Source organism: Schistocerca nitens, chromosome 4 (genome assembly GCF_023898315.1).
Source record: "Schistocerca nitens isolate TAMUIC-IGC-003100 chromosome 4, iqSchNite1.1, whole genome shotgun sequence".
In the NCBI taxonomy this organism is placed as follows: Eukaryota; Metazoa; Arthropoda; class Insecta; order Orthoptera; family Acrididae; genus Schistocerca; species Schistocerca nitens.
In genome coordinates this window covers 360,916,255-360,932,948 of record NC_064617.1, presented here as the reverse complement: position 1 = coordinate 360,932,948, position 16,694 = coordinate 360,916,255, and the positions used below count along the sequence as shown (strand labels likewise).

Here is a 16,694-nt window from a genome sequence, read left to right as displayed (position 1 = left end):
GTTAGCCAGGTTGTATGGGAGGGATATTTTGGTGTGGAAGGGATGGCAGCTGTCAAAATGCAGCTACTTGGTGGTTGGTCAGTTTAATACGGACAGAGGTGTGGATGGAGCTATAAGAGAGGAGGAGTCAATGTCCAGGAAGGTGGCACACTCAGTTAAAGAGGACCAGGTGGGGTAGAAAAGAGAGGTCTTGAGATTGTGAAAGAACGAGAAAAGGTTGTCTTGGCCTTGAGTCCATATCATCAAGACATCATCAATGGACCTGAACAATGCCAAGGGTTTGGGCTTTTGGGAGGCTAGGAAGGTTTCTTCCAGGTGACCCATAAACAGGTTGGCATAGGAGGATGCCATGTGGGTGCCCGTGATTGTACCTTCCCTCCAAAGTAGTAGTACTTGTATGTTAGGATACAATTAGTAAAATCAAACAATGGAAAATCCAGGATGAAATGTAACAATATAATGAAAAGGATAGTTGCTACTCACCATATAGCAGAGATGCTGAGTCGCAGAAAGGCATAACAAAAAGAGGTTGGAAAGTTAGCTTTCTGCCAACAAGGCTTTTGTCAAAAGCAGACAACATAATCTCACACTCATGCAAATCCAACTCACACACACATGTGCATTTGCATGAGTGTGTGCATGTGTGTATGTTGTCTACTTTCTAACAGTCTTTTTGTAGTGCCTTTCTGCAAAATCAGCATCTCTAATATAATTAGTAAGGTGTATTAGGAATGAGGTAATGGCTCTGGAATCTGGAAGGAGTTGGGAGAGGTAGTGTTCAGTAGTGGCAAGACCACAGGCATTAGCGATGTTGATTTATAGGGAAGTGGAACCAGCAGTAGTGGGCAGAGATGCAGGAGGTAAAGAGGTGGGGATGGTGGAAAGTCAGTGAAAGAAGTCATCAGTATCTTTGATGTGAGAGGCTACATTTTGGGCAATTGGTTTCAGGTGTTGGTCAATGAGGGCCAAAATTCTTTCAGCAAGAGCACAATAACCAGCTACATTGGGGCATCCAAAATTGTTGGGCTTGTTGATTTTGGAGAGCATCTAGAAGGTGGGTGTATGGGGTATCTTAGTGATGCAGTGGGAAATGTATTCAGGGGAGAGGTTCTGGAAAGAACTTCGGCCTGTAAGCAGAGAGTGGAGGTTATGTCTGACTTCTGGGATGGGATCACTTTGGCAGAGTTTATAAGTGGAGAAGTCAGACAATTGGCAGAGGCCTACCATGTAGTCTCTGCAATTCATAATGACAGTGGTCGAACCTTTGCATGCAGGTAGGATAATTAGATCATCATCTGTTTTGAGGATGCGTATGGATGACCTTTCTTCTACATAAAGGTTGGTGTTCCTAGGAAGGGACTTGGTGAAGGATGGTGAGAATGCATTGAAGGTAAGGAATTCCCGGGAGGTGACCAGGGCTGGTTAGATGGGAGGCAGCGGGGAGGATCATGGTTGAATGGTGATACAAACTGAAAGAGGAAGGATTCAGTGTTGGCAATGCGTTGGCTTTGGTTGTAGGGACTGCGGGCAAAGAAATGTTTCCATTGCAGGCATCAGGAAAATCAGAGTAGATCTCCGACAAGTCCAACATGATTAAATTTGGTTGGAAGGCTGAAGGTGAGGCCTTTGGATAAGACTGACACTTCTTTGGAGCTCAAGATTCTGGTATTGTTTTAGCTCTAGATTTAGTGGAGTATTGGTAGAGAGTTTTGGGGCATGTGGGAAGTTGAAGCACGCTGGGTGCTATGAGGAACAGATGTGAAGGAACACTGTGCTTAGGATAGGCATTGGATAGTGGTGCTTCAAGGCAGCAGTAGGACGTCAGCAGGTTGGATAACTTACAGAATGCTCTTCCAGGTGCTGGGATGCAAGGGATTTAATTTCAGAGATGTGATGTATGTACTAGGGATTTCACAGTAGTAATATCTTGCAGAAGTAGCAGGGGTGGTCTTGGGATGCCTGTACAATGGAGATGCATTTTGTAGTACCAGGTTTGTGAGGGACAGGACTAACATAATCTGAAATGTGAACATCATTGTGTATGGAGGGGTGGAATCCAGAGAAAGGAATTTTTATGGTTAGGCTTTGTGGAAGGAGGGGAGAGAGGTTGTTCCATGGTTTAGGCAGCATTTAAGGAACAGGATGTAGGACTGGGTTTTCTGGTGCAATTGTTGCAAAGACTTTTATGTTGATATGACTGCCAGCCAGATTTCCACCAGGATGAATGGCTACCATCAAACAATGGCCAAGAGCAAAGTGGATCACCCTTCGGCACAACATGCTAACATGCTTGATTTCTGTGGCTGCTCCACAACCAGGGCCATTTTGATTCTCCCCTCCACCACCAGAATTTATGAACTATGAATGTGGGAGTTATCCTTGCAACAAAGCCTCTGCTCCTGAGATCATCTCACCCTCAACCTATGGTAACCCACCGTCCCATATGCTTTGCTATACAGTTTCTGCCCTCTCTGTACTGTCACTTCCTCCCAGTTCATGTCTAATCACCCTCATTGTGCTTTGCTTTCTGACAATGGACACACCAATCCTTTCTGCTTCACTGCTCCTCTCCTTCCCTCCCCCCTCCCTTCCCTTTCATCCCCACAACCTCCTGACACTTCACCTGGCAACTTTCCCCTGCAATCGTCCAGTCCCTGCACACTCCACCACAGAGCACTAACTTCTCTCCCCCATCCATAGCCTACTATCCCTCCTGCTTCCTCACTCCACTCCAGATCGCTACTCAGATGACAGTCACATTCTAAGCTATAACTTGTTAACAGTCTTTCTGTTGTGTCATTCTGCAACTCAACAGGTCATCTATACAGTGAGTAGCAATCTATCCTTTTAATAATATTGTTGCTTATATTTATTTTTATTTTTCCTCTGTGGAATCATGTTTTCTGGATTTTGTCTCTAGATTGGTTTCATGATAAACAGCAAAACCTTGTATCTCAAAAATATTCATTTTACAGAACACTAAAAACTTTCTACATACAATTTTTCATTTAAACAAATCATGCTAATGTAAAGAGATATTGAATCATAAACTAAAGTAACAGTATCTGCTGCATATATTTTATGTTATTTATAACCTCATTTAGTAAGATACAAGATTTTGCAACAAAATATTCTTATTATATAACAAGTTACAAGTTTTTGCAGTCAAATGGTTTTTAATCTTACTAACAGAATTGAGTGTACAAAAACATAAAACAAATTTAATTTGAATTGAAAGCATTTTCATACAAAAATAAAAGTTTTGGAAAAGTTCTTTTGCCTTTTTCCCACAGTTTGTTCCACATTATTTGCAAAGGAGATCTTCATAAAAAGGATGATAATTTCTTGGAAAAACTGATATTAGAGACTTTAAGTCATGATACCTTTGCAGAGAAACTGCAACTGGTCTGTGTACAGATTTTTTGATATTCCTGATAACTGTAATGAGATATCTTGGAAACCATTTCCAATTCTCTTCAGACTCCAGTTTATATTCAATATTCAAAGATGGATTATACCATACACATGGATTGCCTACTTTATTCCCAGGATGAACTGATTTATTGTACAGAACTTCAGAGAAGTCCTTAAAAAGTTTTTGAGATACATACTTGTTCTTTGTACTGGGCCTGTTTGCCACATCTTGCTTCCTTTGTCACATCAGCATAAGTAGCCAGGGAATAGAGCACTTTTCTCTTTCTGAGATTGACCGTGGTATGCCCACTATCACATTCCGTTAAGATGTGTCCTTTAAGCAAATACAGAGTGGCTCAAATAAAAGAGGGCCCATGTCTTATAAACAACATACAGACAATTCACTTGTTTACTGTAAATACAGAATACAGAGTAGTATATTGTTATTATGAAAAACAACATACTGAACTATCACTAGGTCAATAGTTCACAGGTGGTGGTGAAAAGGTTCACCATAAGCTTTGATACACAACTCAGCACATCTCAACACCTTTCTGGAAAGTTTTGTCAATTCATTTAGTGTGATTTCCTCAAATGCATTGTGAATGTTTGTTTTCAACTCATCAATTGTGTACGGGTTGTTACTGTAGACTTTACCCTTTAAAGTACCCCACAAATAAAAATTAGTTGTAGCCAGATTGGGTGATCTGAGAGGTCATAAGCTGTGGGAATTGTAGGTACACAGATGGGTGATGTAAGAGGTCATAAGCTCCTCCAAATGCTTCATGGATATGTGACACTGAAAACTGTCAAGGATGCATCCTAGCACCATCTTGATAATAAAATAAAAAATAAAAAAATAAAAATAAAACTAAAAAAAATTGCATATTCTCATTCTTCTTCCATTTACTGCACTATGAATGGTTGCAAGAATTCCATTAAATATACTTGAGGGTTCATGGTGTTCTTAAAAAAAGTGGGACCTATAATCCATTGGCCTGAAACTGCACACCAAATACCTACACAGAGGCACCTAAAATTTCCCCTGAGATTGTCTGTTGACAAAAGCATGTATTTTGAGAGTTCAGGTACCCACTAAGGTGAAAATATGCTTCGTCCAAGGTGAAGTAGAAATTTCAATCGAGATAACCATCAGTGACATGCCCAAGTAACCATTAGCAATAGTGTTGTTGTTTTGAGTAATCCGTAGGTTTTAATGCTTGCATCACTCTTACTTGTATGCTCACATACACAACAGCTTCAAAATATTCTGGAAAGACATACATTTTGTGTTGAGTTTTGAGGACAGATGTCTAGTTGATTTTCATAGACTTCTTACAATGGTCTTGTTAACATGTTCAATATTTTCTGGCAAACAAACTTCCTTTGCACAGTTGTTTGGTGATAGAGACTGAAACTGTTACTCTAAATTTAGTTAACAATTTCTGTACAACATTTTTTGCAGGAGCCGCTGTCTCTGGAAATTTTATTGTGAATCTTTCACTTAACCTTTTAAATGATTTACATCCAAAACAAATTTCCACAAGGAACATTCTTTGTTCAATTGAAAAAACCATTCTGCAGAACTGTATTCTCAACAAGCTTCAGACTGACTACTGACAACACAGCACTGATCACCACTTGACATCATATGACATCACATGACCCTGCTTGAGCGCCACCCTAGCAATAAGAAATAACAACACTCAGATAGCTTCAAATATCACTGTCTTTTATTTCTGTGTCTAGGAGTCTGTAATGAAAGTGGCAAAAACATTTGTGTCTGATCCTCCTCACCCTCCATGCCAAATAACACATACGACTGTGAAAGTGTGACATGCTAGCTTCTGTTTAACATAACAAGTGCTGGCCTGGGCTGCAGATACTATAGTTAAGTCAGCGTAAGATGATCCCTGGTGACTGGCAGCACTGTTGTCAGCTTTCAACTGTGAAGTGCAGATGATTCTAGACAATACAGTAGCCTTCTATGGTGCTTTGTAAACACTGAGGCATTGCCATAGAGACATTTACAAATTCATGTTATGTGATTGGTTGAGGCAGACATATGAGGCAGCCATGCACAGCCAAAAGTGACTATCAGGCATCTCCTTACACTGAATTGACTATAACATTTGTACATCCATGGTAAATATACAAGTTTCTGCTTCAGCTGCCATTTTCCATTTGACATCTCCTGTCTTGCCCTCTCTTTCTTCATCTGGTGAGCATGTCCAGTAATTTAATAGATAATATATTTAAGATAAGGATACACATAATGATTTTACTGTCAAGTGTTATAAATGACCCCTCTGATCATGATGGACAGTTATTCATCATAAAGCAAAAGTACAGGGAAAAGTACATTTTTGCTAATGACATGAAGCTGAGACATATATGTGTCAAGGAAAATGTAATTCCATCAGATCAAAAGTAAATTTTATGTGGAAAGGTATGAGGATTATAAACTGACACAGCATGGAAAACTTTAATCATCAATACAGCTTGAGGAATGGTCTTCTGAATATGCTGCTGCCAATGTCAACTCCAATTTTAACATATTTGTCAGTGAGGCTACATATCTGTCTGAAGAAACATTCCCTAAAAAGTCAGCAAGAAAAAAACCTTTTAAATCATGTTACATATCTTAGATTACTAAGGGCATCAAAATTTCTTATAGAATGAAAACGACATTTTTTTAACAGTAACAGAAGAAATAGGATCACAAGACTCCACAAATCAAGCTACGAATTTTCTGTAAGCTAGTATACCTACCACAGTACAACAGATCCAGGTAACAACAGTCATGATACCGGAAATTCAAAGGGTCATTAAATCTCTGAAGTGTAAAAACGCTACTGGAGTTGACAACATATCTAGTGAGTCATCAAAATACTCCTGCTGCCCTGTAAGTAATATATAGGATTCAAAATAAGTTGAGTTGTGAGCATAAAAAGGGCTATTATGAAATAAAAGTGTTACCTAGACAAACTTGGAATTTATTCTCAATAATGGGGTACTTGAGAGCTCGCACTGGAGTACAAGGGAGGGGGGGCAGGGGGAGGAGCAGAAGTTATAAGGTGACTGCCAGTCTAGTATTTGGGCCTAACTAAAGGAATGGGAAGCAGGAGAGTTGGCAGTTCACATCTATATAGTTGGTAGCCATTGTGGCAAGTAGTGACAAAGGTAGACAGCACTATGCTGTATGTTCTGAAGTCTGGAGCCTAGGGCAAGTCATCTCCTCTGGTGGAAGTCTGGATTACAAGAGAAAAAAAATCACTAAGTATTCGAGAATGAGATTTTCACTCTGCAGCGGAATGTGCACTGATATGAAACTTCCTGGCAGATTAAAACTATGTGCCAGACTGAGACTCGAACTCAGGACCTTTGCCTTTCGTGGGAAAGTGCTCTACCAACTGAGCTACCCAAGCATGACACCCGCCCCATCCTCACAGCTTTACTTCTGTCAGTACCTCCAAAGCAAAGGTCCTGAGTTCGAGTCTAGTCTCGGTCCGGCATACAGTTTTAATCTGCCAGAAAGTTTCATATCAGCACACACTCTGCTGCAGAGTGAAAATCTCATTTTGGAAACATCCCCCAGGCTGTGGCTAAGCCATGTCCCCACAATATGCTTTCTTTCAGGAGTGCTAGTTCTGCAAGGTTTGCAGGAGAGCTTCTGTAAAGTTTGGAAGGTAGGAGACGAGGTACTGGCAGAAGTAAAGATGTGAGGATGGGGCGTGAGTTGTGCTTGGGTAGCTCAGTTGGTAGAGCACATGCCCTCGAAAGGCAAAGGTCCCAAGTTTGAGTCTCAGTCCGGCACACAGTTTCAATCTGCCAGGAAGTTTCATATCAGCACACACTCTGCTGCAGAGTGAAAAACTCATTCTGGAAACATCCCCCAGGCTGTGGCTAAGCCATATCTCTGCAATATCCTTTCTTTCATGAGTGCTAGTTCTGCAAGGTTCCCAGGAGAGCTTCTGTAAAGTTTGGAAGGTAGGAGATGATGTACTGGCAGAAGTAAAGCTGTGAGGATGGGGCAGGAGCCATGCTTGGGTAGCTCAGTTGGTAGGGCACTTGCCCGCGAAAGGCAAAGGTCCCGAGTTTGAGTCTTGGTCCCGCACACAGTTTTAATCTGCCAGGAAGTTTCATCATTAAGTATTCCTTGGCCAGCTGGAACCTTGCATAGTGGAATTCTTTGCCATATTTTCAATGCATCACTTAAGTAAGGAATAGTTCCTGGAAGATTTAAGTATGCAGCTGTATAACTGCTGTGTAAGAGAAAAGAAAAGGCAAATATTTCTATCTGCCAGCCTCACTACTGACAAGTTTTTTTGTTTGTTAGCAACTTTATTGAGCATAACATCATCAACAAAAATTAGTTTGGGTTTCAGAAGTGTTATCAACAGACAATACAATATTTGCATTTGCTGCCAATGTTTTGGAATCCGCCAACAACAAAATTAAATTGGTTGGGATACTTTGTGACCTAGCAGAAGGTTTCGGTCACCAAATACTTTTACACAAAGCTTCATACCTGTGCAGCTAGGAATTGACTTGATCTGTACCTTTTCAACAGAAAGCAGACAGTTGTACTGGACAGTCAAGAAGGTGTCTCAACATCATCAGGATGGGTTACCAAGACACGGAGCATTTCGTGGCACAGTTCTAGGCCCCATACTTTTGATTGTTTTTATTAATGATTTATGTCTTTGCACAGAATATTGTAAATTCAACATTTTTGCCAATGACACAATGCTATTTATTGATACTTCATTAGACAAACTTGAGGTGTCAGCTAATGAGGTTTTTAGTGATATAGTGAACTGGTTTAACATAGATGGTCTTTCTGTTAATTACAGTAAAACAAACTATATTCAGTTTCACACAATCTCTAAAGATGAAAAGATAGGAGAAAAATGAGGTAACCAGCAGATAGCTAGCTTCAAAATACCTGAGCTTCATACTCACAGCAAACTAAACTGATCAAACCACATCCTCAACCACATCCTCGATATGTGCAAAAGACTGAGTTCTGCAGCTTATGCTTTATGCATTGTTTGCTGTTGGAGAAATATGAAAACCATTCAAGCTGCTTACTGTGGTTATTTTCATGCTGTTGTGGCTTGTGGTGTCATACTTTGGGGAAACCAGCCACTAGCACAGAAAAGAGACATAAGAATCACAAGTGGCCTACAGCCTTAGAGCCTCATGAAGAAACTGTTTAAAGGAACTTGAAGTCCTTACATCCACTGCACAACGGTGGTTCTCCTGATGAGTTTCATAAAAGAAAAAGCCCCTTTTTAAGTCTAATAGTGTAACTTAGTCAGGATATTAGTAGAAAAGATGATATCCACTATGAGCCTGCAAACCTGAGTATAGTACAGAAGGGGTCCATTTTAGTGGCTGTAATGTTTTTAATGCCCTCTCTTCATAAATTAAATGCTTAACTGATAATGAACTTTTGTTTAAGAAAATACTTGTAGCAGTTCCTAGTGCAAGAATCATTTTATGCTGTAGAAGAGCTCCTGAACCACAATGTATAGTGTCAATGTCCCTGCAACACTCAGATACATTTCCAGATCATTTATTGTGTTCATTTCTATCTATTATTATTAAAACATACTTATTTTTCTGTAATAGACTTATTTTCTGTAATACTTATTTGTCTGTAAAATGCATTTTTCTGTGTTGGAACTTAAGCTGTAGATACTTCAGTATGAAATTGATTAGAACTATTTATATAATACCATAGAATGTAACAAAAACAAACTTGGAAAACTGACATGTTTCACATCCTATCATATATTTACAACATTAGTCACTAGATCACAAAACAAATCAATAAATAATAAATAAATTGCACTGACTCTGTAAAGTGTTATTAAACAGATCTAAATTATTTCTTTGGATAGAATAAAGCAATGTTATGTTCTTTTATTTCTTTTTCAAATGAATCTTCTCCAACAACTGACTCAATATTATGACTGATGAAACCACTTTTGAATGCTCTGCAAAATTCCCTAAATGACAAAGAATGTGGCCCCAAATAATACTTGAAATTATATGCTCAGGAATAATAAATGAGATGACAATTTGGGAATTTTATGTAAAATTTTATGAACATTTTTTTCAGTGCATTATTCTATTCTTCCCATTCCCTTTGTGTTTTGAAACAATCATTCTCTTTACTCCATTTAACCCATCTGCTGACTGAACATGTACCTACTCCTAAACTGAAAGGAACATTTCTTGACCCACATGTAACACATCATCTTGCATTCTCAGTCTTTCATAGTGGCATGCTTCATTTGAGACATTATCTTATAAATTATACTGAAGATTATATTTTCTTCTTGGTTCTCCTACTTTGATTTTTTGTTTAATTTATTTACTGTGAACTGTGATAGCAAAATACATTTTCCATTGTTCCCAATTCATATTTGACCAGAATGTCTGAAATATTTGACTATAGTTCTCCTCAGATATTGAAGAACATATTCACTTGTTTTCTGATTTGCAACATATTTCGATGAGCACTGACAGCCCATTTTTCCATAGTTTCTCATTATTTCAATTTGTTCTCCTTTTTTCTTTCTCATGGTACTTTTTTTTGTTTGCCTTTCATTATCAACAAAATTAGTTTAATTTCTTTTCCATACAGAAGTGTGCAGTTTACATTCTGGGAAACCCTTTCTTTTTATTTCATTATCTTCATTTATACAGTAATGTCTTGCTTCACAGCAACATTCATGATGTTTAATTGTTTGGCTTGGCTTTTTCTATGATTCTGATTACCTAATACCACTGCATTTTCAGCAGCTGAAACAGATTACATATGGTCTTTTTTTCTGTTTTCTGGTTTCTTACACCCTATTCTCTCTCTCTCTCTCCCTCCCCCTCGTTTTTTTTCTTTTTTCCTTTTTTTTGCACCAACTTCCTTCCTCCAGTTTCTTCTTAACTAATTAACTAATCACTTCAATAATTAAGAATTTATTGGATGTTGATCACAATATTATAACACTGTTAAATTATACAATAATATTATAAATATTATCAACGAACTCTAAATAATTATTACATTGGCACAAAAATGAAAAAAATAAACAGGCATAACAATGAAGAAAGTATACACTGCATGTTCCAGTTCATTAGGCACCAGACTGACAGAAGGAATTATTGAGCTTGATCTTTCTCTGTGCAGATACATTGAAAAGAAGACAATCAGGAAGCTGCTCACAGACATCATCCGTACAACTTGTGACCAACACCTACTTGATAAAGTAAGTGTGAAAACAATAATATCTCATTCAAAAAGTAGTCACTGACTATACTAATGGTATGCTTTGTTTTGTCATAGAAGCCACCTAACAGCTAGTGCATAATGTCTGTAGTACAATGATTTCACTAAAGGGGAATGCACAGTATGATGTTGCAATTTATACTCTGGTGATAAAAGCTGTGTCTAGGTCTCAGTTGATGCAATATGAATGACTGACTTTGGACAGGAGTAGCCTCTGAACATGAAATTAGAGGAGGTGTATCTGCAAGATACTTTAGAGTGATGCAGAAAGTGTGACATACCTAAACTTTATAAAATGTGATATGCTGTCCACATACAGAAGGGTACCTGCAATAGTGAAAAATACTTAAATTTAACAAAATTATGTCACATCATATGTAATGCAAGTTTAGAAATAAGCATTCAGCCACCAAATAGTTTTCAAATAAACACTTACATAAATCACTCCTTTTCATTTTCCTTTTTAGTTCAGACTCAACTATGAAGCTCAATGAAAGTTATCAAGTTATGATATGATCTCATATCTGCTACCGGAACATTCTGAAATATAAATGGGCTCTCACCAGCAAAGTATAAAATTTCCTCCGTATAAAACCACAGAGGAAGACCACTGAAATTATGGTCAAAATGTCAGTTTTCCTCATTTAGTGATAGTTATTTTACTGCATGATATGGCTCCACATTCAGAAAACTTTGTGCTCACTTACTCCAGTCATGGAAGCCTATGAACTTACAAAGAGTAATGGAGGTCATTTTTTGTGTAGTATCTCAAGTACAAACTGTGTTATTTCTTTTGAACTGTGATTAGTTATTTGTAACAAATTTCAATGGTCTGTAAGTATTGTGAAATTGTAGTTAAAATGACTATTTAAAAGGGTATTTATCATAAGATTCCACTTGAGCAAGCAGTACAAAATTTCCTTCTAAATTATTATTTTCTATTATATTAACAAAATGCTTTAGTGACTGAACAGCATGTGAGTATTTTGTATCTACTTCCATGGAAGCTGAATGCCCAACAGAGGGAACTGATGATGGCCGTTAGTGGGCGTAGGTTGTGATCTGGATTCTCTCTCTCTCTTTGCTCTTGGCCTGTTGACACCATTGTGGCAAAGTTTTACGTTTTGTACCTTACTTATGCGTAGCTCACTTTAGGCTTGCTTTGCCTGTTTCCCATCCACCATCAGTCAGACATTGTTAGCTGAACTACTATTTGGAGTCATGTTATCTTCCGTAGGCAGCTCTTCCACCTTGCGGCTTCACCCATTCCTCTCCTGGGCTCTGATATGTGGCTACTTGTAGATACAACAAGTATTTTGGTACATGTATCACAATGCATTCAAAAACCTTGTATTCACCTACTGAGGCCAATATAAACCTCAAACATGAAAATTTGTATGTTAAAGTTAGCTATAACAGGCAGACATACAGTTGTGTTGCTATTATCTTCTACATCAGTGGTCAAAGTGGTGGACTGCTCGTGCTATTATGAAAATTTCTTGATTATGCTATAAAAATAGTGTGATTGTTTCAACTTGGTAACAACTTTGTTTATAATATAATATAAACAGGGAAAAAATCTACTCACTATTTAGTGGCACATATAAAAGATACAAGATATGGAAATGAACAAGCTTTTGAAGCCAGTGACCCCTTCTTCTGTCAGCAGGACTGAAATCTAAGAAAGAGGGAGTGTCACAGAAAATTGGTCTAGAACCCCAGGTCATCTATTCATATTATATTTTAAAACACTAATTATTTTCATTTATATAACTAGTGCATTTGAGATTTATGATTTTACTTTAGATTGTGTTTGTAAATAATATACATCTACACAAGTTTCAAAATGAATATATATGTATTAAGGCTTTGTAGCGTTTATTACATTCAGTCTACAATTATAAATAATACATCAAATGAAAGAGCAATCCAAACAGTTTTGTTTGTATACTTGTGCACAAGGGGAAAGAGAATGGAATGACCAAGGGTAACTGAAGAACATTTTTAAGGCGTGAGAGTCTTTCACATGTAGCCCCAAGAAATCAATTCATAAGGGTAGTTGTGAATTAGTAATTCCGTTGACATCTGCCTGGAGACTTTTAAAGAGACCCTTACAACTATGTCCTTATCATTTGCAGCTGTTACAAGATCTAAAGCCTACAGATTATGATTTACATGCCACTTTTGAAAACAAAATATTGCTGCATGATGATGCAGATACTCTGGATTGTACTGTCTTCAGTGACAAATCAGCATTTCTTATGTGGAAATGAGAGCACACATAATGTGCACATCTGGGGTGCCATCAAATCCCTGCAAGATGGTACATATGTAATGAAATTCCCCTGTTTTGTCATATCCTGATGAAGCAACTGTAACTGGTGTTTCTTAGCTGTATTTGCTAGAACTATGGCTCTTTCCTCAACTGGAAGAAGTTAAAATACACTATTTTATTTGGCTGCAAGATGACATGCCACCTCATTGGCATAATTCAGTACACCAGGCTGTTCCAACTCAAGAACTCAGCTGCTATCAGCTTGTGCACGTGCACGCAATGCTACACATGGACAGGGCTGGGCAAGCAGCTTCCATGCAGCACTATGCACAAAACACTGTCTAGGGAGGAGACCATGTATAAGGCCATACAGGGATTATGATCAACAAAAAATGTTAATGTAAGCTAAATGTACAAATATTTTATCTAGTTTGAGAAATACATTTTCATTTATTCATGATTAATGAAATATTGGTTGTCAGTTCTTGAGCTGCCACAAGATGGAGAATACTCTTAAATGCTGGTTCATGCAGCTGGCACCTTTCTGCAGTTTTTACTCTCTTCATTATAGAAAACAATTATAGACAACCATATGTTGAGCAAAACATAGATATGATGTCAGCTGTGTTCCTGTGTAATTTGGAAAAGTCTTCTGTATGAAGATCGTAATACTATCTTACCAAGTTCGTGGTGTTGTAATATAAGGTGAGCATATTTTTGGAAGCCGAAGCTGGGACCAAAATGGATGCCCATACAGGAGGGCAAGGGAGACTGTGTCCCCCTCCCATACACGCACAGATTTCAGGGGAAGGAAAAAATTTGCTGCAGTCACATGAATTTAGTTCGAGAAATTTATTAAAAAGTTGGTATGTACGTATTGTATCATTGTGTACTCAGCGATCGCACCTGAAGATGATGGCCAGATGGATCGCTGAAGTATTGTGTAGTGAAGATGATCATACCCATGAAGAGGATAAACATATGACGCCGGGAAAATCTACGGGATCACAACAGTATTGAAGATAGAAGGCCACCAAGTTACATATGCAGAGGCTGTATAAGCACTTCATGATTTAAAAATGAATATGACAGAAAAACGAAAAACCAGATTCATGCCACACTTTACAAGAAGTGCTTTAAGTAAACTTGAATCTGAGGGGGGCATGAACGTTATTAAGTTCACTGAAACCATCTGTGAATTTTATGATAGCAGTGCACAATACACTGAGAAGTGGACGGAACATTTTAATGCGGCTTTGGACTTCAAATCGGTTCTTTTGAACGATGTACTTACATGGCTTGAGGTCCAAAAATGCCACGAATCTCTCATAAACGTATTGCCAAACTGTAACATCAACGACAATGAATTATTTCAAGAGTGTCTTAATATGCAGCAGTTTGTCACCCCTCATAAAATAGACAAATCGAATGTAGAAGAAACTGACACTAATATGCGCTGGGTACAGATGATTCAGCACTTCGCATCGAAACAAATTCCTTATGAGAATATTTTCAGAATTGTGTAATTTGCGTTGTGTCTTCTTGGTACAAATGCAGCAGTCGAGTATATCTTTTCTTTGATGAATAAGATATGGACATCTGAGAAAACGCAAATGAAAATTGAGAGTATGAAATCAATTCTGACGGTTAAAATTAATCTGAATTTGCAGGGGAGGCTTCTCTGTCATGTATATATGAAAGCACTTCATGATTTCAAAGCGAATATGGCAGAAAAATGAAAAACCAGATTCATGCCACACTTTATGAGAAGTGTTTTAAGCAAACTTGAGTCTGAGCGGGACATGAACGAACTTAAGTTCACTAAAAACATCTGTGAATTTTATGATAGCAGTGCACAAAATGTGATCATTGGGATGATAATAAGTAAATAAATAAATAAACAATACATTGAGCAGTGCACGGATCGTTATACATCGTAGAAATATTGTGTAGTGAAGAGGATCATATACGGCAGCATACCCGCGGAGAGCATAAAAATATCTTCAATACTGCTGCGTGAAAATTTGATACTTCATTATGTAAAATCATAAGGAGAACTTAAGAGCATGGGCTTTCAAAGAATTTCCATAGTATTGTTGGGCATTTTTCTTCATTCAAAAGATATGATTTTAGTGGTCCATAGAGCCGTCAAATTCTCTCAATAGCTGGCATCATGGCTAAGCATCTGGTACTGCTGTATCCAAGTAATTGTTTGTACTCAGGCTTTCTACATGCACAGAATATATGTTGAAGTAATAATAAATCTTGTGAATGACACACTCTAGATCGACTGGTAAACAATCTGCAGCTCTCTTTATAGCATTTTGCACCATGTGCGCTGCACATCCTGCACCAATGATTTCACGACCAGTATTGTTTGTCCCTCTTCGAGACCGTCCACCAAGGTTTATGTTGGCATTGTCTTCGCGGAATGTACAACCTTATCATTCAAATTCTATTCTGTGATGGTATCACATAAGTTTCCAACAATATTTGCAGTTTCAACAGGCAGCTCTTTAAACTGAAGAATTTTCGCCCAACTGCCTTCAAGGGGCAAGAAATATCGAACAAGAACAGGGAAGTATAAGATAAACATACTTTCTCGAAGACATTAATTTAGATCTTTTTAACATGTTGACAGTCACGGTCAAAATGAGTTAAATGCTCCCAGAATCCCTGTTAAACAGTTCATACAGTTCGATTCGTCATCTCAGGTGTAGTCCATCTGTCTTTTAAAACCAATTATTGACGAGAAAATAGAGCCTGCGAATTATCTCGTAGTTGGCGTAAAGAGTGAAGAGTTCAGCTCAGATGCGCAATAATATCGCCTTACACTTTAAAGAAATAGAGCAGAAGGAGAAAGTACATTTTCCACATGAGTTACCAGTTATCTCGTCGTTTTTTGTCCAATTTGTGAAAAAACACAAAGTTTTTGCGTGGAAGAATGCTTTGCGAAAGCGTCCCCAACTGAAGGGTCGCGACCCGGCACCAGGACACAAAAATAAATTACCGGATCGCACAAATATCTCCTTGTCGTAATTGACAGTTTACAATTACGTACGTTATTAAATAATCACATTTTAGTAATAGTAAGTTAATTTAAAAAATTTAATTTCTAAAGGGAATCATGACAGTTGTATGTTACATAGAAGTTGTACTCATTCTAGTAAATAATGAAATTGCTACTGCTTTGCTGACGATCGTCCTGCGTTTTCTTAGTGGTGGGCAGGAAATCACGTATCTATTAGAACTCACGGAGATTGAGAAGTCACAGATATCACAATAACAACTTTACACAATCTAAATGCGATTTCAGCCACAATTAGCAGTCGCAGTAGCACTAACTTATTCAACGCCGCATTCCATCTATTGGCCGAATTTCGTATTGCTTTCTGTAAACCTGGTGTCTTGATATGGAATTAGTTGCGATTTCAGTGACAAGTCGCTGCTAGAAATCGCAAGTAGCAACTAAAAAGCGCAATTAACAGTGCACTCTGTTGGCCAAAGTTCGTACTACGCTCTTTCTCTACGATTCGCTATCGAGTCCAACTGCGATTTCTGTGGAAATGATGGTATGGCATTGTTGAGCGTGAGGCTGCATTCGGGGGAGTTCAGCCGACGTATTGCAAGTCCTTTTTACTTGACGCCACTTCGGCGACTTGTGCGTCAGTGATTATGAAAAGGATGAATAAGGACACATAACACCCA

General features: G+C 38.1%; 1 protein-coding gene across 1 annotated transcript in view; it reads left to right on the top strand.

Moving 5' to 3' along the window:
- The window catches only part of LOC126251917 (aminopeptidase N-like), a 196,821-nt gene that overhangs the window by 154,329 nt on the left and 25,798 nt on the right, over positions 1 to 16,694 (top strand). The window contains exon 16 of the mRNA XM_049952649.1: positions 10,613 to 10,691. Within this exon, the coding sequence (XP_049808606.1) occupies positions 10,613 to 10,691 (79 nt within the window). The remainder of the gene's footprint in view (positions 1 to 10,612; positions 10,692 to 16,694) is intronic.